This window comes from Oncorhynchus nerka, unplaced genomic scaffold, assembly GCF_034236695.1.
Source record: "Oncorhynchus nerka isolate Pitt River unplaced genomic scaffold, Oner_Uvic_2.0 unplaced_scaffold_969, whole genome shotgun sequence".
Taxonomy (NCBI): Eukaryota; Metazoa; Chordata; class Actinopteri; order Salmoniformes; family Salmonidae; genus Oncorhynchus; species Oncorhynchus nerka.
Window position 1 is genome coordinate 7,350 of NW_027040346.1, and position 24,678 is coordinate 32,027.

The window sequence follows — 24,678 nt, forward strand, 5'->3', positions numbered from 1 at the left end:
CTAAAGTTGATTATAATACCTACTGTTGGGAACAGGACATGTTTATAACCTAAAGTTGATTATAATACCTACTGTTGGGAACAGGACATGTTTATAACCTAAAGTTGATTATAATACCTACTGTTGGGAACACATGTTATAACCTAAAGTTGATTATAATATAATTATAACTGTGGCCTACAGTGTCTTCCTCCTTGGTGCTATATGGCTTCTTGTACAGTGATAATCTCCTACTAGGAAACATAGAACCTGCTCAAAGCTATTGGCTGTGTGTTTTTCTATTGTGTGTCCCGATTACACCACCCTTCTCCCAAAGTGTACACTCGCACACTACCCGTCGTGGAATAAGGTTTGTTATAAGCAAAGTGTGCAAGACAAACACTTCGGGAGAAGGCAGGATGATCGGGAGACTGGTTTTGATGTTCTTGTAGAGGACCATGATGTTGTAGTCACTGGTGGTTGTTGTTGGTCTTCCTGTCCAGTAGGGGGCTCCACCACATACGCCCACATAGACATCACAGCCTCAGAGACAGCTCAGAGAGTAGCAGCAGAACACGCCCAGGGGAGAGAGGACAGGCTGATGGAGCTGGAGGAGAACATGCACAGGGGAGAGAGGACAGGCTGATGGAGCTGGAGGAGAACACGCCCAGGGGAGAGAGAGGACAGAAAGGAGAGGCACCCTGCAGTCTCTCTCTCTCTCTCTCACACTCACACTCACTCACACATCTACCTGAAATGATTTGAGTGTTTTCTTGAAAATAGTAACTGCTTTGTTTGCCAAGAGATTATTTATTAACTTTTATATTTAGCCACCCTCTGCCTTGATGACAGCTTTGCAAACTCTTGGCATTCTCTCAACCAGCTTCACCTGGAATGCTTTTCCAACTGTCTTGAAGGAGTTCCCACATATGCTGAGCACTTGTTGGCTGCTTTTCCTTCACTCTGCAGTCCAACTCATCCCAGGCCATCTCATTTATGTTGAGATCAGTTGATTGTGGAGGCCAGGTCATCTGATGCAGCACTCCATCACTCTCCTTCTCGGTCAAATAGCCCTTACACAGCCTGAAGGTGTGTTGGGTCATTGTCCTGTTGAAAAACAAATGATAGTCCCACTAAGCGCAAACCTGATGGGATGGCGTATCACTGTAGAATGCTGTGGTAGCCATGCTGGGTAAGTGTGCCTTGAATTCTAAATAAATCAGACAGTGTTTCCAGCAAAGCACCATCACACCACCTCCTCCTCCATGCTTCACGGTGGGAACCACACATGTGGAGATCATCCGTTCACCTAGTCTACGTCTCACAGAGACACAACGGTTGGAAACAAAAATCTAAAATTTGGACTCATCAGACCAAAGGACAGATTTCCACCGATCTAATGTCCATTGCTCGTGTTTCTTGGCCCAGGCCAGTCTCTTATTATTGGTGTCCTTTAGCAGTGGTTTCTTTGCAGCAATATGACCATGAAGGCCTGATTCACGCAGTTGAGATGTCTATTACTTGAACTCTGTGAAGCATTTATTTGGGCTGCAATTTCTGAGGCTGGTAAGTCTAACTTACCAGCAGCAGAAGTAACTCTGGGTCTTCCTTTCCTGTGGTGGTCCTCATGAAAGCCAGTTTCATCATAGTGCTTGATGGTTTGTAAGACTGCACTTGAAGAAAGTTTTAAAGTTCTTGAAATGTTCCGTATTGACAGACCTTCATGTCTTAAAGTAATGATGGACTGTCATTTCTCTTTGCTTATTTGAGCTGTTCTTGCCATAATATGGACTTGGTCTTCTACCAAATAGGGCTCTCTTCTGTATACCACCCCTACCTTGTCACAACACAACTGATTGGCTCAAACGCATTAAGAAGGAAAGAAATTCCACAAATGAACTTTTAACAAGGTACACCTGTTAATTTAAATGCATTCCAGGTGACTACCTCATGAATCTGGTTGAGAGAATAGCAAGAGTGTGCAAAGCTGTCATCAAGGCAAAGGGTGGCTTCTTTGTAGAATCTCAAATATAAAATAAATTGATTTGTTTAACACTTTTTTGGTTACTACATGATTCCATTTGTGTTATTTCACTGTTCTGATGTCTTCACTATTATTCTACAATGTAGAAAATTGTAAAAATAAAGTAAAACCCTGGGATTAAAAAAAACTTTTTATATTTTATTTAACCAGGCAAGTCAGTTAAGAACAAATTCTTTTTTTTCAATGACAGCCTAGGAACAGTGGGTTTAACTGCCTGTTCAGAGGCAGAAAGGACAGATTTGTACCTTGTCAGCTCGGGGATTTGAACTTGCAACCTGGAATGAGATGTGTCCAAACTTTTAACTGGTAATGTATATACAAAAACAATTTTATATTCAGCAGCATGACATTTAGTAAAAGTGTTCAGTAAACACGGTCAGAGGACCACTAATACACGTAGGCTGGGATTCAAATATAATTCACGCTGGCACCAACATGCCTTTGCAAGGCGGATTTGAGCCTAGACCTGAAGGATGAATGAACTACACATCTGGTTACTGCCATAGGGTTGGCCTAACAACCATCCGGCAGTAACCGTAGGGTTGAACTAACAACCATCTGGTTACTGCCGTAGGGTTGAACTAACAACCATCTGGTTACTGCCGTAGGGTTGAACTAACAACCATCTGGTTACTGCCGTAGGGTTGAACTAACAACCATCTGGTTACTGCCGTAGGGTTGAACTAACAACCATCTGGTTACTGCCGTAGGGTTGAACTAACAACCATCTGGTTACTGCCGTAGGGTTGAACTAACAACCATCTGGTTACTGCCGTAGGGTTGAACTAACAACCATCTGGTTACTGCCGAACTAACAACCATCTGGTTACTGCCGAACTAACAACCATCTGGTTACTGCCGTAGGGTTGAACTAACAACCATCTGGTTACTGCCGAACTAACAACCATCTGGTTACTGCCGTAGGGTTGAACTAACAACCATCTGGTTACTGCCGAACTAACAACCATCTGGTTACTGCCGTAGGGTTGAACTAACAACCATCTGGTTACTGCCATAGAGTTGAACTAACAACCATCTGGTTACTGCCGTAGGGTTGAACTAACAACCATCTGGTTACTGCCGTAGGGTTGAACTAACAACCATCTGGTTACTGCCGAACTAACAACCATCTGGTTACTGCCGTAGGGTTGAACTAACAACCATCTGGTTACTGCCGTAGAGTTGAACTAACAACCATCTGGTTACTGCCGTAGGGTTGAACTAACAACCATCTGGTTACTGCCGAACTAACAACCATCTGGTTACTGCCGTAGGGTTGAACTAACAACCATCTGGTTACTGCCGTAGGGTTGAACTAACAACCATCTGGTTACTGCCGTAGGGTTGAACTAACAACCATCTGGTTACTGCCGTAGGGTTGAACTAACAACCATCTGGTTACTGCCGTAGGGTTGAACTAACAACCATCTGGTTACTGCCGTAGGGTTGAACTAACAACCATCTGGTTACTGCCGTAGGGTTGAACTAACAACCATCTGGTTACTGCCGTAGGGTTGAACTAACAACCATCTGGTTACTGCCGAACTAACAACCATCTGGTTACTGCCGTAGGGTTGAACTAACAACCATCTGGTTACTGCCGTAGGGTTGAACTAACAACCATCTGGTTACTGCCGTAGGGTTGAACTAACAACCATCTGGTTACTGCCGTAGAGTTGAACTAACAACCATCTGGTTACTGCCGAACTAACAACCATCTGGTTACTGCCGTAGGGTTGAACTAACAACCATCTGGTTACTGCCGTAGGGTTGAACTAACAACCATCTGGTTACTGCCGTAGGGTTGAACTAACAACCATCTGGTTACTGCCGTAGGGTTGAACTAACAACCATCTGGTTACTGCCGTAGGGTTGAACTAACAACCATCTGGTTACTGCCGTAGGGTTGAACTAACAACCATCTGGTTACTGCCGTAGGGTTGAACTAACAACCATCTGGTTACTGCCGTAGGGTTGAACTAACAACCATCTGGTTACTGCCGTAGAGTTGAACTAACAACCATCTGGTTACTGCCGTAGGGTTGAACTAACAACCATCTGGTTACTGCCGTAGGGTTGAACTAACAACCATCTGGTTACTGCCGAACTAACAACCATCTGGTTACTGCCGAACTAACAACCATCTGGTTACTGCCGTAGGGTTGAACTAACAACCATCTGGTTACTGCCGTAGGGTTGAACTAACAACCATCTGGTTACTGCCGTAGAGTTGAACTAACAACCATCTGGTTACTGCCGTAGAGTTGAACTAACAACCATCTGGTTACTGCCGTAGAGTTGAACTAACAACCATCTGGTTACTGCCGAACTAACAACCATCTGGTTACTGCCGTAGGGTTGAACTAACAACCATCTGGTTACTGCCGTAGGGTTGAACTAACAACCATCTGGTTACTGCCGAACTAACAACCATCTGGTTACTGCCGAACTAACAACCATCTGGTTACTGCCGAACTAACAACCATCTGGTTACTGCCGAACTAACAACCATCTGGTTACTGCCGTAGGGTTGAACTAACAACCATCTGGTTACTGCCGTAGAGTTGAACTAACAACCATCTGGTTACTGCCGAGTTGAACTAACAACCATCTGGTTACTGCCGTCTGGTTACTTGAACTAACAACCATTCTGGTTACTGCCGTTCCTGTAGTTTGAACTAACAACCATCTGGTTACTGCCGTGACTGTTGAACTAACAACCATCTGGTTACTGCCGTTCCCAGGGTTGAACTAACAACCATCTGGTTACTGCCGTAAACATATGTTGGCCTACTAACAACCATCTGGTTACTTTTGTTATGCTCATTGTGACTAACAACCATCTGGTTACTGCCGATGACTAACAACCATTTTATTACCATCTGGTTACTTTTTTGTTAACTAACAACCATCTGGTTACTGCCCCGGGTTAACAACCATCATCTGGTTACTGCCGTAACAACCATCTGGTTACTGCCGTAACTAACAACCATCTGGTTACTGCCGTAGGGTTGAACTAACAACATCTGGTTACTGCCGTAGGTTGAACTAACAACCATCTGGTTACTGCCGTATTTGAACTAACAACCATCTGGTTACTGCACGTAGGGCTGAACTAACAACCATCTGGTTACTGCCGTTTAGGGTTGAACTAACAACCATCTGGTTACTGCCTGAATGTTGAACTAACAACCATCTGGTTACTGCCGGAACTAACAACCATCTGGTTACTGCCGTAGTAAATTGAACTAACAACCATCTGGTTACTGCCGAGAGTTGAACTAACAACCATCTGGTTACTGCCGTTGAATTGAACTAACAACCATCTGGTTACTAACAACCATCTGGTTACTGCCGTTGAGTTGAACTAACAACCATCTGGTTACTGCCGTAGTTGAACTAACAACCATCTGGTTACTGCCGTAACAACCATCTGGTTACTGCCGTAGAGTTGAACTAACCTCATCCGACTTGAACTAACAACCATCTGGTTACTGCCGTAGAGTTGAACTAACAACCATCTGGTTACTGCCGTCAGAGTTGACTAACAACCATCTGGTTACTGCCGTAGAGTTGACTAACAACCATCTGGTGTACTGCCGTAGAGTTGAACTAACAACCATCTGGTTACTGCCGTTGAATTGAACTAACAACCACCTGGTTACTGCCTGTAAAACCATCTGACTTGAACTAACAACCATCTGGTTACTGCCGTAGAGTTGAACTAACAACCATCTGGTTACTGCCGTAGAGTTGAACTAACAACCATCTGGTTACTTGTAGTTGAACTAACAACCACCTGAACTAACAACCATCTGGTTACTGACGTTGAATGAATACCATCTGGTTACCGTAGAGTTGAACTAACAACCATCTGGTTACTGCCGTGGTTACTGCCAACTAACAACCATCTGGTTACTGTCGTAGGGTCTGAGTCCTCTGAGATACTGAGGCTTCTGGTGTCTCTAAGCCATCAGTTCCTGTAGTTTAAAAGAGATCATTAGTGAAGACAGCACTCATAGTTTCCAGTGACTGTTGTTCGTCATCATGGTGCCAGAAACAGGTTTTATGTTCCATTCCCATGTGAACTACACATGATTCATCAGTAAGGCTTTAAACATATGTTCAGGCCTACAATAGTACAATTAATTCTGTTAAATTTTGTTATGCTCATTGTGTACCAATTTCTACAAAATATCCAGATGACGAGAAAGTGTTTTATTACTTTTTTAAAAATTTGTTCGATCTATTACAGTGTTTTGCATTACTTTTTTTAAATTTGTTTCTACATTTGATTCATTTTTTGATTACCCATCTTCAGGATGCCACATGGGCCAATAAGACACTGTGTATTCATGGTTCAAAGACTGGTAAACATCGATTTACAATCATGACTGGTTCTCTCAGTAACTCTCCAATCACAACACCGGTTCTCTCAGTAACTCTCTGATTGGTTAATACAGCCCCTTGTGTTACAGCTTTAATTTAAAATGGATTCAATTGAGATTATTTTTCTCCACTGGGCCTACACACAATACTCCATCATGTCAGAGTTATGTTTTTAGATATATTTAATTTTTTTGACAAATAAATGAAAAGCTGAAATGTCTTGAGTCAAGTATTCAACCACACACAGAACATTGTTATATCAAGGACTAATTAAATGACTAGTAAATATCACTAACTTAAAGCCACATCAGTTACAAGGACTCCTCACACTCCAACGCCACACACAGAACAGTGTTCAACATGACTGTTGAATGACTACCTCATCACTCCAACGCCACACACAGAACAGTGTTCAACATGACTGTTGAATGACTACCTCATCACTCCAACGCCACACACAGAACAGTGTTCAACATGACTGTTGAATGACTACCTCATCACTCCAACGCCACACACAGAACAGTGTTCAACATGACTGTTGAATGACTACCTCATCACTCCAACGCCACACACAGAACAGTGTTCAACATGACTGTTGAATGACTACCTCATCACTCCACACATACAGATAATTGTAAGGTCCTTCAAATCGAGCAGTGCATTTCAACCACAAAGACCAGAGAGGTTTTACAATAACCTCGCAGAAGAAGGGCACCTATTTTGGTAGATGAATAAAAAAAACTGAAAGCAGACATTGAATATCAACACACCCAGTCACTACAAAAGATTCAGAAGTCCGTCCTAACCGAGTTGCCAGAGAGGATGGAAACCGCTCAGGGATTTCACCATTAGGCCAAAGGTCACGGAGGAGTTCTTGAGATTTGCTGATATACCAATGATACTGTCAAATCCACTGATACCACGTGTTACTATGGCGATGTCGTCAAATCCAAATCCACTGACTATGGCGATGTCGTCAAATCCACTGATACCGTTTACTATGGCGATGTCGTCAAATCCACTGATACCGCGTGTTACTATGGCGATGTCGTCAAATCCACTGATACCGCGTGTTACTATGGCGATGTCGTCAAATCCACTGATACCGCGTGTTACTATGGTGACGCAGCTATTTCCCTAGAAGGGTTAGATGGTGGTAATATGTGTCTCAAATAAATTCATAATAAAACTGTTGATCAAAGTTATTAGGCGTTTGATCAAGAACGTACGGGGCTCTGGTTAAAAGTAGTGCACTATGTAGGGAATAGGGCTCTGGTTAAAAGTAGTGCACTATGTAGGGAATAGGGTGACATTTGGTACATGGACATAATCAGATGTACCTACAATAGGTATATACACATATTTACACAAAAACAAGTAGTGGCACTGAAAGACACGTTCTCCATCCCAAATGACACCCTATTCCCTACACAGTACACTACTTCCATAGGGCCCTGGTCAAACGTAGTGCACTATGTAGGGAATAGGGTGCCATTTGAGATAGAGGCAGGCTCGTCATTATTAAAATGGAACATAATCACAAATGAGATTTACGCGGAAAAACACTGATTTCATTAAAGTAGTCTACAAAAGAGTAATGTGGACGGAAGTGTGTGTGTGTGTGTGTGTGTGTATATATAGACAGGCAGATTAGAAGTTCCATCGTAGGGTTGTCATGACAGCAGCATCGATCGCCACACTCTGAACCACTGTAGCAAGAAAAACACGAAGAAAGACTTCATTTGTTGTTTCGAGTCCTGATGTTGAAAACACACAGCCTTCTGTCGTCGTCGTCCCCCAGGGCCTCGTCTGAGGAACCCCTTACAGTTCGTTACGGTCCAGTCCTTTACGGGAGATCTTGCTGGTTAAATCCTGCATGTGCTTCTTCATCTGAGAGAGAAAGAGAGAGAAGCGTTACAACAAATCGCTCTAGTCTTCTCTTATTGCCAGGGTTATTGTCTCTAGTCTTCTTAGTCTTCTCTGCCAGGTTATTGTCTCTCTAGTCTTCTCTGCCAGGTTATTGTCTCTAGTCTTCTCTGCCAGGTTATTGTCTCTCTAGTCTTCTCTGCCAGGTTATTGTCTCTAGTCTTCTCTGCCAGGTTATTGTCTCTAGTCTTCTCTGGCCAGGTTATTGTCTCTCTAGTCTTCTCTGCCAGGTTATTGTCTCTCTAGTCTTCTCTGCCAGGTTATTGTCTCTCTAGTCTTCTCTGCCAGGTTATTGTCTCTCTAGTCTTCTCTGCCAGGTTATTGTCTCTAGTCTTCTCTGCCAGGTTATTGTCTCTCTACCAGTTGTCTTCTCTGCCAGGTTATTGTCTCTCTGCCAGGTTATTGTCTCTCTGCCAGGTTATTGTCTCTAGTCTTCTCTGCCAGGTTATTGTCTCTCGTCTTCTCTGCCAGGTTATTGTCTCTCTAGTCTTCTCTGCCAGGTTATTGTCTCTCTAGTCTTCTCTGCCAGGTTATTGTCTCTAGTCTTCTCTGGCAGGTTATTGTCTCTCTGCCAGGTTATTGTCTCTCTAGTCTTCTCTGCCAGGTTATTGTCTCTCTAGTCTTCTCTGCCAGGTTATTGTCTCTCCTACCTTGTATCCCCCATCTCTCTGGTCTTCTCGGCCAGGTTATTGTCTCTCCTACCTTGTATCCCATCTCTCTGGTCTTCTCGGCCAGGTTATTGTATCTCTCCTGGTTTCTCAGGATGTGGTCGTTGTCTCCTAGAGCTTCTACATGTCTGAGCTTCTGGTGGGATAACTCTAACTGTTCCTGAGAGGGGAGGGAGGCAGGGGAGAGAGAGAGAGAGAGGCAGGGGGAGAGAGAGAGAGAGGCAGGGGGAGAGAGAGAGAGAGAGGCAGGGGGAGAGAGAGAGAGAGGCAGGGGGAGAGAGAGAGAGAGGCAGGGGAGAGAGAGAGGCAGGGGAGGCAGGGGAGAGGGTAGGGGGCGAGAGAGGCAGGGGGAAGAGAGAGAAGCAGGGAGGAGAAAGTGAGTGGTCCTATCCCAAATGGACCCTAGGCACTTGCTTGGTGGAAGCACCATATAGCTTACACCTGTCAAACCCCCTCAGATCTCTAAGTGCCTTAAGGGCATAAGGGTCCATTTGGGACATCAAGGGAGGTGAATAAAAGACAGGAAGTATTCAGACCTTCACTTGTCCACATGTTGTTACGTTACATCCTTATTCTAAAATGGATTGAGTAACAACAATTCCTAAATCTTTGCAAATGTAAACAAAATAAAAGAACTGAAATTAGTCAAACCCTTCACTATGATACTCTAAATTGAGCTCAGGTGCATCCTGTTTCCATTGATCATCCTTCAGATGTTTCTACAACTTGATTGGATTCCACCTGTGGTAAATTCAATTGATTGGACATGATTTGGAAAGGCACACATCTGTCTATATTAAGGTCCCACAGTTAACAGTGCAGGTCAGAGCAAAAACTAAGCCGTGATGTTGAAGGAATTGTCCGTAGAGCCCCGAGACAGGATTGTGTCGAGGCACAGATCTGGTGAAAGGTACCAAAACATTTCTGCAGCATTGAAGGTCCCCAAGAACACAGTGGCCTCCATCATTCTTAAATGGAAGACGTTTGGAACCACCAAGACTCTTCCTAGAGCTGGCCACCCGGCCAAACTGACCAATCGGCGGAGAAGGGCCTTGGTCAGGGAGGTGACCAAGAACCCGATGGTCACTCTGATAGATCTCTATGAGTTCTCTATGAGGAGAACCTTCCAGAAGGACAACCATCTCTGCAGCACTCCACCAATCAGGCCTTTATGGTAGATTGGCCAGACGGAAGCCACTCCTCAGTAAAAGGAACATGGCAGGCTGCTTGGAGTTTGACAAAAGGCACCTAAAGACTCTCAGACCATGAAAAACAAGTCTGGAGGAAACCTGGTAACATCCCTACGGTGAAGCATGGAGGTGGCAACATCCCTACGGTGAAGCATGGAGGTGGCACCATCCCTACGGTGAAGCATGGAGGTGGCACCATCCCTACGGTGAAGCATGGAGGTGGCACCATCCCAACGGTGAAGCATGGAGGTGGCACCATCCCTACGGTGAAGCATGGAGGTGGCACCATCCCTACGGTGAAGCATGGAGGTGGCAACATCCCTACGGGGAAGCATGGAGGTGGCACCATCCCTACGGTGAAGCATGGAGGTGGCAGCATCATACGGTGGGGATGTTTTTCAGCGAAGGGGACTGGGAGACTAGTCAGGATCGAGGCAAAAGATGAACAGAGTAAAGTACAGAGAGATCCTTGATAACCTGCTCCAGAACTTTCACGACATCAGACTGGGGTGAAGGTTCACCTTCCAACAGGTCAACGACCCTAAGCACACAGCCAAGACAACGCAGGAGTGGCTTCGGGACAAGTCTCTGAATGTCCTCGAGTGGCCCAGCCAGAGGCCGGACTTGAACCCGATCAAACATCTCTGGAGACCTGAAAATAGCTGTGCAGTAATTCTCCCCATCCAACCTGACAGAGCTTGATTGGATCTGCAGAGAAGAATGGGAGAAACTCCCCAAATACAGGTGTGCCAAGCTTGCATCGTCATACCCAAGAAGACTTGATGCTGTGATCGCTGCCAAAGGTGCTTCAAACAAAGTACCGGAGTAAAGGGTCTGAATACTTATGTAAATGTCATATTTTAGTTGTTTTTGCTTTGTCATTATGGGGTATTGTGATGTCATTATGGGGTATTGTGATGTCATTATGGGGTATTGTGTGTAGATCGAGGAGGGAAAAAAACGGATTGATTAACAATTGATATTGATTGGTTACCTGGTAGTGGCTGTGCTTCTCTACCTTGGTCTCAAAGTGCTTCAGTTCCTCCTGATCTCTCACACACACACACACACACACACACACACACGGAGAGACACACCCAAACCGGACAGAACATTATGATCCAGACTGTGAAAAGTGATCACTTTAAAACAGATATGGAAACACACACACACACACACCTTGAGCGAGTCCAGTTCATCCCCAGTCAGGTTGGCTCTCTGTGCCATCTCCCACAGCTCTATCACCCTGGGCTCTTTAAACTCTGGAGAGGAGGGAGGGGGAACATCACAACTAGTCACACTCAACTGTGTGTGTGTGTGTGTGTATACCACTCACCGCTGTCCTCGCTGAAGCCCTCGTGGCTGAGTTTCCTCAGGCGTTCAAAGCCCTGGTTCAGATCCCTACAAACACACACACAACCATTAAAACACACACACACACACAACCGTTAAAACACACACACACACAACCGTTAAAACACACACACACACAACCGTTAAAACACACACACACAACCGTTAAAACACACACACACAAACCATTAAAACACACACACACACAACCGTTAAAACACACACACACAACCATTAAAACACACACACACACACACAACCATTAAAACACACACACACAACCATTAAAACACACACACACAACCATTAAAACACACACACAACCATTAAAACACACACACACAACCATTAAAACACACACACACACAACCATTAAAACACACACACACAACCATTAAAACACACACACACAACCATTAAAACACACACACACACAACCATTAAAACACACACACACACACCATTAAAACACACACACAAACCATTAAAACACACACACAACCATTAAAACACACACACAAACACACCGTTACACACACACACCGTTAAAACACACACACACACACAACCATTAAAACACACACACACACAACCATTAAAACACACACACACACACAACCATTAAAACACACACACACACACAACCATTAAAACACACACACACACACAACCATTAAAACACACACACACACACACCATTAAAACACACACACACACACAACCATTAAAACACACACACACACACAACCATTAAAACACACACACACACAACCATTAAAACACACACACACACACAACCATTAAAACACACACACACACACAACCATTAAAACACACACACACACACAACCATTAAAACACACACACACACACAACAAACCATTAAAACACACACACACACACAAACCATTAAAACACACACACACACACACCATTAAAACACACACACACACACACACAACCATTAAAACACACAACCATTAAAACACACACACACAACCATTAAAACACACACACACAACCATTAAAACACACAGGACACACACACCGTTAAAACACACCTCATCTTGTCCTTCAGGTCGGTGTGTTTCTGATGCAGGACATGTTCTTTAACTTCCCCTTCTAATGGAGAGATCACATTCTTATGGATCTCTATAGAGGGGATGGAGAGGAGAGGAGGAGAGAGGAGGGGATGGAGGGAGAGGATGGAGAGGAGGAGGAGAGGAGAGAGAGAGAGAGAGAGAGAGGAGGAGATGGAGGGAGAGAGAGAGAGGAGAGAGGAGAGGGATGGAGGGAGAGGATGGAGAGGAGAGAGAGAGGAGAGAGGAGAGGAGAGAGAGAGAGAGAGAGGAGAGGAGAGAGATGGAGGGAGAGAGAGGAAAGGAGAGAGAAGAGAGAAGAGAGAGGAGAGAGAGAGAGAGAGAGAGAGAGAGAGAGAGAGAGAGAGAGAGAGGGCAGAATGACAGACAAAAAAACAACTACATTATAATTCAACCTAAACCAAGTGACACTTCATCACTGGGTAACACTGACAATCACTAGAGGAGAGGAGAGGAGAGGAGAGAGAGAGAGAGAGAGGAGAGAGAGAGAGAGAGAGAGGAGAGAGAGAGAGAGAGAGAGAGAGGGAGAGAGAGAGAGGAGGGAGAGAGAGGAGAGAGAGAGAGGAGAGAACGACAGACAAAAGAGAAGAACGAATGACAGAGCGTAAAAACCCTCTCTCACCCTCCGTGCGGCTGACGGTATCCATGACGATGTTATACTCGCTGATCTTGTCCTTGTGGTGTTGAAACTCCTCTTCAGACTCTGCATCTCCTCCTCTGAGAACTTACCAGAACTCTTAGCCTGGAGGGACACATTTCCATTACACTGTTAGAAGGAGGACAAGTCGCCCCAAAATGGCTTCTTGGGTTGTAAACTGGGGTGAAAGCCATAGAGGAAGAGAAACTGAGCACGCTCATCCCCAAAATGGACGGGTTATAAACTGAAACTGGCTGATGGAGAAGTCCCAAAATATCACCTTTCTCCTGAAGTGTTCACCTTCACTCCACTTCCCACTAATCTAAAGCCATTGGGTTGGTGGAGGTTGTTAGATTCTAGAGGGGAGTTATTTCCCATCCATCTGATCACTGATTTGAAAGGAAATGACTGGTAAGAGAAGAGATTTGCCTCCACCCCGGGGAAGGTCCAAAATGTCCGCCCCAAACCCTCCCTCCCCCTTAGCCAACCCTCCCTGAAGGGGAGACCAAAATGGACGCCGTCCCTCCCTCCTCATCCCCGGATCACTGGGGTCCTCCCAGACACTGAAACTCCTCTCCCCCTATCCCTCCTTCCCCCCAAGTGTCCACTCCCTCCCTACCCTCCCTCCTCCTCACCCCAGGATCCCTCCCTGGACCCCCCCCAAAATCCCTCCCTCCACCCTCCCTCCCCCCGTCCCTCCCTCCACCCTCCCTCCCTCCCGTCCCCCTATCCATCCCTCCCCTCCCCCCCCCCCCTCTCACCTTACTCCACAGTTTGTCCAGTCTGGGGTCATCAAACATGTCTCCTTCTCTGATGTCATGGTCCTTCAGGTTGTTAGATTCTAGAGGTCTGGTGTCCTTCTTCCCATCCATCCCATACTTAGCCAGGATCACTGGGGTGGAGGGGAGACACAAAATGGACGCCAGTTAACCATACTATCCCATACTTAGCCAGGATCACTGGGGGTGGAGGGGAGACACAAAATGGACGCCAGTTAACCATACTATCCCATACTTAGCCAGGATCACTGGGGGTGGAGGGGAGACACAAAATGGACGCCAGTTAACCATACTATCCCATACTTAGCCAGGATCACTGGGGTGGAGGGGAGACACAAAATGGACGCCAGTTAACCATCCATCCCATACTTAGCCAGGATCACTGGGGTGGAGGGGAGACACAAAATGGACGCCAGTTAACCATACTATCCCATACTTAGCCAGGATCACTGGGGTGGAGGGGAGACACAAAATGGATGCCAGTTAACCATCCATCCCATACTTAGCCAGGATCACTGGGGTGGAGGGGAGACACAAAATGGACGCCAGTTAACCATACTATCCCATACTTAGCCAGGATCACTGGGGTGGAGGGGAGACACAAAATGGACGCCAGTTAACCATACTATCCCATACTTAGCCAGGATCACTGGGGGTGGAGGGGAGACACAAAATGGCATCCGGTTGGCGGGTTCCACTCACTACCAAATATGGTGATGAGAGGAAGCCCAGTGGCCGGCGGTGGGGGGGAGATGGGAGGATTTTGGCCGACGTTCTGCTCATTTTCTCATCGATTAAACATTTGATCTCGATGCAGTTCTCTGTTCCCCAAAATTACAATCTGTTATGAACAGAGTGGACTAAGTTTTGTAGACTTCATCCACTGTTAAGGAAAAGAGTTGTTTATAAAGGAGTTAATTTAGGGTTGGATTTAGTTATTGCACACATGCACTTCAGAGTAGGCGTTCCCTAACACAAATATGCAAATACATGCTAGAAAGAGCCAATAGGATCTCGCTAGCTCGTGCTTGGCTCTGCCCACTATGATTCATTTGCCCCCCACATTGGAAATGACAGGCTGTGGTCCATCTTGGTTTAGTTATAAAAAAATATTTAATATTTAACCTCTTCAGTCGACCCTCTACTTTTTTGAACATTTTGTTAAAAATCGCGCAACATTTCAGCGCCCTGCTACTCATGCCAGGAATATAGTACGTTCATATGGTTAGAATGTGTGGATAGGAAACCCTCGGACGTTTTTAAAACTGGTTAAATCACGACTGTGGCTATTACATAACGTGCGTTACATCGGAAAGCGCAGGAAAACCTGATCACAGAAAATGGAAATAAATATCCTTGCGCCACTTCCAGCAATTGTTAACAGTGAGCCGAATTAGATAAGACCGAGCATTCAACTCCCACAGCATCCCCATGTTGTCTAGAGTCTTGTGAATTGAATCATCTTTGATTCTTGGTTGAACCGAAAGAGGGGCACCACTTACCTCCGGTCTCCGCCCAGATCATTCCGGAAGAGCTCTCTCCTGAAATTTTTTCCAAGACGACAGCTAATGATTTCTACATCGCCTATGGATGATTTTTATCGCTTATTAGCGTTTACTAATACCTAAAGTAGCATTACAAACGTATTTCGAAGTGTTTTGTGAAAGTTTATCGTCTACTTTTTGAATTTAAAAAAATGACGTTACGTTGTGAAATCGCTGTTTTTTCGTTTATCACACAGTCTACATATAACGATATCTTGGCTTTATATGGCCCGATTTAATCGAAATAAAGACCCAATAGTGTTTATGGGACATCTAGGAGTGCCAACAAAGAAGATGGTGAAAGGTAATGACTGTTTTCTATTTTATTGTGCGGTTTGTGTAACGCCGAAATGCCAATTATTTTGTTTACGTCCCCTGCTGTGCTTTTCTGTTGTAGTGTATTGGTGCATGCTATCAGATAATAGCTTCTCATGCTGTCGCCGAAAAGCATTTAAAAAATCTGACTTGTTGCCTGGATTCACAACGAGTGTAGCTTTAATTTGATACCCTGCACGTGTATTTTAATGAACTTTTGAGTTTTAACTAATACTATTAGCATTTAGCGTAGCGCATTTGCATTTCCAGAGCTCTAGTTGGGACGCAAGCGTCCCAAGTAGAGGCAAGAGGTTAAGCAATAATGCTCGAGGGGGTGTGGTAGATGGAGAATATACCACGGCTAAGGGCTGTTCTTAGGCCCAACGCACACCTTCCCCAAGGCCTTCACACCCCCACTACATTATAACAAGCCACACCCCTTCCCCAAGGCACTTCACAAACCCCCACCACATTATAACAAGCCACACACCTTCCCCAAGGCCTTCACACCCCCACCACAATATATACATTATAACAAGCCACACACCTTCCCCAAGGCCCTTCTCACCCCCACTACATTATAACAAGCCACACACCTTCCCCAAGGCCCTTCACACCCCCACCACATTATAACAAGCCACACACCTTCCCCAAGGCCCTTCACACCCCCACCACCATTATAACAAGCCACACCACTTCCCCAAGGCCTTCACACCCCCACCACCATTATAACAAGCCACACCCCTTCCCAAGGCCTTTCACACCCCCACCACATTATAACAAGCCACACCCCTTCCCCTTCCCAAGGCCTTTCACACCCCCACCACATTATAACAAGCCACACCCCTTCCCCAAGGCCCTTCACACCCCCACTACATTATAACAAGCCACACCCCTTCCCCAAGGCCTTCACACCCCCACCACAATATAACAAGCCACACCCCCCCCACTACATTATAACAAGCCACACCCCTTCCCCAAGGCCTTCACACCCCCACCACATTATAACAAGCCTTCCCCTTCCCCAAGGCCTTCACACCCCCACTACATTATAACAAGCCACACCCCTTCCCCAAGGCCCTTCACACCCCACTACATTATAACAAGCCACACCCTTCCCCAAGGCCTTCACACCCCCACCACAATATAACAAGCCACACCCCTTCCCCAAGGCCTTCACACCCCCACCACAATATAACAAGCCACACACCCCCACTACATTATAACAAGCCACACACCTTCCCCAAGGCCTTCACACCCCCACCACATTATAACAAGCCACACACAAAACCAACTGTTTATAAAGCAGCTCCGTCTCTCTAGTAAACCAACTGTTTATAAAGCAGCTCTGTCTCTCTCTAGAAAACCAACCGTTTATAAAGCAGCTCTGTCTCTCTCTAGAAAACCAACTGTTTATAAAGCAGCTCTGTCTCTCTCTAGAAAACCAACTGTTTATAAAGCAGCTCTGCCTCTCTCTAGAAAACCAACTGTTTATAAAGCAGCTCTGTCTCTCTCTAGAAAACCAACTGTTTATAAAGCAGCTCTGCTCTCTCTAGAAAACCAACTGTTTATAAAGCAGCTCTGTCTCTCTCTAGAAAACCAACTGTTTATAAAGCAGCTCTGTCTCTCTAGAAAACCAACTGTTTATAAAGCAGCTCTGTCTCTCTAGAAAACCAACTGTTTATAAAGCAGCTCTGTCTCTCTAGAAAACCAACTGTTTATAAAGCAGCTCTGTCTCTCTCTAGAAAACCAACTGTTTATAAAGCAGCTCTGTCTCTCTCTAGAAAGCCAACTGTTTATAAAGCAGCTCTGTCTCTCTCTAGAAAACCAACTGTTTATAAAGCAGCTCTGTCTCTCTAGAAAACCAACTGTTTATAAAGCAGCTCTGTCTCTCTCTAGAAAACAAACTGTTTATAAAGCAGCTCTGTCTCTCTCTAGAAAGCCAACTGTTTATAAAGCAGCTCTGTCTCTCTAGAAAACCAACTGTTTATAAAGCAGCTCTGTCTCTCTCTAGAAAACCAACTGTTTATAAAGCAGCTCTGTCTCTCTAGAAAACCAACTGTTTATAAAGCAGCTCTGTCTCTCTAGAAAACCAACTGTTTATAAAGCAGCTCTGTCTCTCTAGAAAACCAACTGTTTATAAAGCAGCTCTGTCTCTCTCTAGAAAACCAACTGTTTATAAAGCAGCTCTGTCTCTCTCTAGAAAGCCAACTGTTTATAAAGCAGCTCTGTCTCTCTCTAGAAAACCAACTGTTTATAAAGCAGCTCTGTCTCTCTAGAAAACCAACTGTTTATAAAGCAGCTCTGTCTCTCTAGAAAACCAACTGTTTATAAAGCAGCTCTGTCTCTCTAGAAAACCAACTGTTTATAAAGCAGCTCTGTCTCTCTCTAGAAAACCAACTGTTTATAAAGCAGCTCTGTCTCTCTAGAAAACCAACTGTTTATAAAGCAGCTCTGTCTCTCTAGAAAACCAACTGTTTATAAAGCTCTAGTTTAAGTTTAAGTAGTGTTATTTACACCAAGTAGTGTTATTTACACCACTCCTCCCTTCTAGTCCTTCTCTCTCTCTCTCCATCAGTCAGGTAGGTAGTTTAAGTAGTTATTTAAAACCCTCCTCCCTTCTAGTCTCTCTCTCCACCCACCCACCCCTCCATCCCTCCCTCCATCCCTCTCTCACCCACCCTCCATCCCTCTCTCACCGTTGAAGCCATGTCGTAGCTTGCCCCCCATCCCATCCCTCTCTCACCGTTGAAGCCACGTCGTAACTTGGCCTCTCTCTCTCCATTCTCATCCATCCCTTCTGCCTTAGACTTCTTCCACTGTAGTTCATCTTTCTCCTGGATCTTCAGATCACTGTGGAGCTCTGAGAGACGCACTGGGGGTAACTGCATCTAGAGAAAGGAGAGAGACTGGTGTTAGACTGGAGCACTGGGGGTAACTGCATCTAGAGAAAGGAGAGTTACTGGTGTTAGACTGGAGCACTGGGGGTAACTGCATCTAGAGGAAGGAGAGAGACTGGTGTTAGACTGGAGCACTGGGGGTAACTGCATCTAGAGGAAGGAGAGAGACTGGTGTTAGACTGGAGCACTGGGGGTAACTGCATCTAGAGAAAGGAGAGAGACTGGTGTTAGACTGGAGCACTGGGGGTAACTGCATCTAGAGAAAGGAGAGAGACTGGTGTTAGACTGGAGCACTGAGGGTAACTGCATCTAGAGAAAGGAGAGAGACTGGTGTTAGACTGGAGCACTGGGGGTAACTGCATCTAGAGACGGCGGGATGATGAGAGAGAGAGAGGATGGAGGAGGGAAAGGGAGAGAGGGATGGAGGAGGGAAAGGGAGAGAGGGATGGAGGAGGGAAAGGGAGAGAGGAGGGAAAGGGAGAGAAAGGGAGAGGAGGGAAAGGGAGAGATGTAGGAGGGAAAGGGAGAGAGGATGGAGGAGGGAAAGGGCGAGAGGAGGGAGGAGGGAAAGGGAGAGAGGAGGGAAAGGGAGAGAGGAGGGAAAGGGAGAGAGGAGGGAAAGGGAGAGAGGGATGGAGGAGGGATGGAGGAGGGAAAGGGAGAGAGGGATGGAGGAGGGAAAGGGAGAGGATGGAGGAGGGAAAGGGAGAGAGGGAAGGAGGAGGGAAAGGGAGAGAGGGAAGGAGGAGGGAAAGGGAGAGAGGGAAGGAGGAGGGAAAGGGAGAGAGGGAAGGAGGAGGGAAAGGGAGAGAGGGATGGAGAAGGGAAAGTGAGAGAGGGATGGAGAAGGGAAAGTGAGAGAGGGATGGAGGAGGGAAAGGGAGAGGATGGAAAGGGAGAGAGGGAAAGGGAGAGGATGGAAATGGAGAGAGGGATGGAGGAGGGAAAGGGAGAGAGGATGGAGGGAAAGGGAGAGAGGATGGAGGGAAAGGGAGAGAGGATGGAGGAGGGAAAGGGAGAGAGGATGGAGGAGGGAGAGAGGGATGGAGGAGGGAAAGAGGGATGGAGGAGGGAAAGGGGGAGAGGGATGGAGGAGGGAGAGAGGGAAAGGGAGAGGATGGAAAGGGAGAGGATGGAAAGGGAGAGGATGGAAAGGGAGAGGATGGAAAGGGAGAGAGGGATGGAGGAGGGAAAGGGAGAGAGGGATGGAGGAGGGAAAGGGAGAGGGATGGAGGAGGGAAAGGGAGAGGGATGGAGGAGGGAAAGGGAGAGAGGGATGGAGGAGGGAAAGGGAGAGAGGGATGGAGGAGGGAAAGGGAGAGAGGATGGAGGAGGAAAAGGGAGAGAGGGTGGAGGAGGGAAAGAGGGATGGAGGAGGGAAAGGGAGAGAGGGATGGAGGAGGGAAAGGGTGAGAGGGATGGAGGAGGGAAAGGTGAGAGGGATGGAGGAGGGAAAGGGAGAGGGGGGGGATGGAGGAGGGAAAGGGAGAGGGGATGGAGGAGGGAAAGGGAGAGAGGGGTGGAGGAGGGAAAGGAGAGAGGGATGGAGGAGGGAAAGGGAGAGAGGATGGAGGAGGGAAAGGGAGAGAGGGGTGGAGGAGGGAAAGGGAGAAAGGAGGGAAAGGGAGAGAGGGTGGAAAGGGAGAGAGGGTGGAGGGGGAAAGGGGAGAGAGGGGGTGGAGGAGGGAAAGGGAGAGAGGGGTGGAGGAGGGAAAGGGAGAGAGGGGGTGGAGGAGGGAAAGGGAGAGAGGAGGGAAAGGGAGAGAGGGTGGAGGGGGAAAGGGAGAGAGGGTGGAGGGGGAAAGGGAGAGAGGGGTGGAGGAGGGAAAGGGAGAGAGGGGTGGAGGAGGGAAAGGAGAGAGGGGTGGAGGAGGGAAAGGGAGAGAGGGTGGAGGGGAAAGGGAGAGAGAGGGTGGAGGAGGGAAAGGGAGAGAGGGGTGGAGGAGGGAAAGGGAGAGAGGGGTGGAGGAGGAAAAGGAGAGAGGGGTGGAGGAGGGAAAGGGAGAGAGGATGGAGGAGGGAAAGGAGAGAGGGATGGAGGAGGGAAAGGGAGAGGGGTGGAGGAGGGAAAGGGAGAGAGGGATGGAGGAGGGAAAGGGAGAGAGGGATGGAGGAGGGAAAGGGAGAGAGGAGGATGGAAAGGGAGAGAGATGGAAAGGGAGAGAGGAGGGAAAGGGAGAGAGGATGGAGGAGGGAAAGGGAGAGAGGATGGAGGAGGGAAAGGGAGAGAGGATGGAAAGGGAGAGGGGTGGAGGAGGGAAAGGGAGAGAGGGTGGAGGAGGGAAAGGGAGAGAGGGATGGAGGAGGGAAAGGGAGAGAGGGGTGGAGGAGGGAAAGGGAGAGAGGATGGAGGAGGGAAAGGGTGAGAGGATGGAGGAGGGAAGGAGAGAGGGGTGGAGGAGGGAAAGGGAGAGAGGGGTGGAGGAGGGAAGGGAGAGAGGGGTGGAGGAGGGAAAGGGAGAGAGGGGTGGAGGGGAAAGGGAGAGAGGGGTGGAGGGGGAAAGGGAGAGAGGGGTGGAGGGGGAAAGGGAGAGAGGGGTGGAGGAGGGAAAGGGAGAGAGGGTGGAGGAGGGAAAGGGAGAGAGGGGTGGAGGAGGGAAAGGGAGAGAGGGTGGAGGAGGGAAAGGGAGAGAGGGGTGGAGGAGGAAAGGGAGAGAGGGGTGGAGGAGGGAAAGGGAGAGGGGTGGAGGAGGGAAAGGGAGAGAGGGATGGAGGAGGGAAAGGGAGAGGAGGATGGAGGAGGGGAAGGGAGAGAGGATGGAAAGGGAGAGAGGGAGGGAAAGGGAGAGAGGGATGGAGGAAAGGGAAAGGATGAGAGAGGATGGAGGAGGGAAAGGGAGAGAGGAGGGAAAGGGAGAGAGGGGTGGAGGAGGAAAGGGAGAGAGGGGTGGAGGAGGGAAAGGGAGAGAGGGGTGGAGGAGGGAAAGGGAGAGAGGGGTGGAGGAGGGAAAGGGAGAGAGGGGTGGAGGAGGAAAGGGGAGAGAGGGGTGGAGGAGGGAAAGGGTGAGAGGATGGAGGAGGGAAAGGGAGAGAGGGGGTGGAGGAGGGAAAGGGGAGAGAGGGGTGGAGGAGGGAAAGGGAGAGAGGGGTGGAGGAGGGGAAAAGGGAGAGAGGATGGAGGAGGGAAAGGGAGAGAGGGGTGGAGGAGGAAAGGGAGAGAGGGATGGAGGAGGGAAAGGGAGAGAGGGGTGGAGGAGGGAAAGGGAGAGAGGGGTGGAGGAGGGAAAGGGAGAGAGGGGTGGAGGAGGGAAAGGGAGAGAGGATGGTTGGTAAATCAAATCAGACTGGAACTGATGAAGTGTAGTGTGTGTATCGTCTGTCTGTGAGAGAAATCGGTTCCTTAAACTAGCCGGGTACAATCAGACCTCAGCCATCTCTAACTACTTTAACGTTACTTGATTGGCATATGTAGCTGAATCAGTAACTGTTAGCTAGCTAAGTTAGCTAAACAAAATGTTGGATAGACCAAGGAAGTGTAGACAAAACGTTATCTAACTTTTGGACTCCACTAGGACCAGATAACGAAGACAATTCACTCTCGATTGTCTCAATATTTAAGTAAAACAAAGCTAAACTATAATAATAGCATGACTTGACTTCTTACCCTGGTCGCTTTCTCCCACACCTGGTTGAGTTTAGCTATCCTAAATTCCACCGTGCTCTTACCGTCCACGGACGGTTTCTGATCGTTCATTTCTCGAGAATACTTTCCTGCAATCGCCCCGACTGCGAGACACAACATCGCGCATAAACAACCGAACTTCATTTTTGCACCGTACCGGGAAAATGGATGGAATAAATCTTAAAAATGAAACGCAATTTCAGAGCTACGGTCTATCTAACTCCGAGTACTTCAAGTCATGTGTTTAGAAGAGGCGGACGCGTCCTGAACTGCATTATGGGATATGTAGTTTTAGAAAAACACTATAACATTGGTTTCCAGTTCTGGGGAAAGGGTTTGTAAAATACAATACCCAGAATGCACCTCATAATCGTCTCCGAGTAACGGAGGATGTGGGAGGCTTTGAGCAAATAGGAATCATCCACGCGTTGGATTGAAAAGGGATTTAGGGTTTAGCAATTTTACACCACACAAGGCATAATTTAATGTTGGCTAGTTTTCACACATGAAACAGCCTACTCAAGCAGTAATAAGTCACCCATTTTGTGTTAACCATTTAGTTCACTAAACTAGGTATTGATTGGCGCCTGCACACACACACACACACACACACACACACAAAGTTGTCTATGTTGGTTGTGTAGTTGCCATGGCGCCCTAGCAGCCTAAGCACAGAGCTCATGTACATATTACATTATTTGTAATTGTTTTTAAATTGTGTTTTTAAATATTTGCAGATGGACTGGCAGCTTGCTAGCTGGCTCGTTATTTTGTTTGAATGATGCATCTGTACCAGCTTTTTTTTGTTTCACCCTTGGCTGCCTGTTCCTGGTCTTTTGAAAACTCAGGAGTCACCTGAAGCCCTAGAGGAATGGTAGAGGGCTCGTAGTGAGGACGACTGGCTACTACTCTGAACTGTGTGTGGTGGACTTTCTGGTGCCCAGAGCTGCTGAGGCAGAGGGCTCGTAGTGAGGACGACTGACTACTACTCTGAACTGTGTCTGATGAACTTTCTGGTGCCCAGAGCTGCTGAGGCAGAGGCCTCATTAGGACATTTACTACTTAAGAACTGTTTGATGAACTTTCTGGTGCCCAGAGCTGCTGAGACATCAAGTGGGTGTTACTCAGAGGGATGGAGGACACGCCCAGTAGCTATAAGACTCAGGCTGATTCCCAGAGTAGCCCTCTACAAAGATCATCACTAGACTGTTCATCAACCACCTTCCTCTGATCATGAAATGTCCCTCTACAAAGATCATCACTAGACTGTTCATCAACCACCTTCCTGACCACCTTCCTCTGATCATGATATGTCCCTCTACATCTTTTGGAGGATGCATGACCTCAAATAATTGGCCTCTATTGGTTGACCTAATTATCGTTAGACTTGGCCTCAATTGGTTGACCTAATTATAGTTAGACTTGGCCTCTATTGGTTGACCTAATTATAGTTAGACTTGGCCTCTATTGGTTGACCTAATTACAGTTAGGATATTCATGTATTGGTTGATCTAACTATAATTAGGATTTTCATGATGACGTACTGGTTGTTCTAACTCTAGTTAGACTACCCATGTATCAGTGTGGATGACGGATCACCACCTCAAGCTGAACTTCGGCAAGACGGAGCTGCTCTTCCTCCCGGGGAAGGACTGCCCGTTCCATGATCTCGCCATCACGGTTGACAACTCCATTGTGTCCTCCTCCCAGAGCGCTAAGAACCTTGGCGTGATCCTGGACAACACCCTGTCGTTCTCAACTAACATCAAGGCGGTGGCCCGTTCCTGTAGGTTCATGCTCTACAACATCCGCAGAGTACGACCCTGCCTCACACAGGAAGCGGCGCAGGTCCTAATCCAGGCACTCGTCATCTCCCGTCTGGATTACTGCAACTCGCTGTTGGCTGGGCTCCCTGCCTGTGCCATTAAACCCCTACAACTCATCCAGAACGCCGCAGCCCGTCTGGTGTTCAACCTTCCCAAGTTCTCTCACGTCACCCCGCTCCTCCGCTCTCTCCACTGGCTTCCAGTTGAAGCTCGCATCCGCTACAAGACCATGGTGCTTGCCTACGGAGCTGTGAGGGGAACGGCACCTCAGTACCTCCAGGCTCTGATCAGGCCCTACACCCAAACAAGGGCACTGCGTTCATCCACCTCTGGCCTGCTCGCCTCCCTACCACTGAGGAAGTACAGTTCCCGCTCAGCCCAGTCAAAACTGTTCGCTGCTCTGGCC

At 47.1% G+C, this 24,678-nt stretch overlaps 1 protein-coding gene across 1 annotated transcript; it reads right to left on the minus strand.

Annotated features, from left to right (window-relative positions):
* Nucleotides 1-7,961: 7,961 nt before the first annotated feature.
* Nucleotides 7,962-22,704, minus strand: LOC115127447 (alpha-2-macroglobulin receptor-associated protein-like). Its single transcript, XM_065016569.1, is given in 11 exon segments — nt 7,962-8,302; nt 9,041-9,166; nt 11,191-11,241; nt 11,376-11,458; nt 11,533-11,597; nt 12,611-12,701; nt 13,272-13,343; nt 13,346-13,391; nt 14,048-14,178; nt 18,671-18,815; nt 22,429-22,704. Coding segments are annotated over 11 exon segments (1,041 nt in total). The 5' UTR covers nt 22,591-22,704; the 3' UTR covers nt 7,962-8,233.
* Between the last annotated feature and the right edge of the window lie 1,974 nt (nt 22,705-24,678).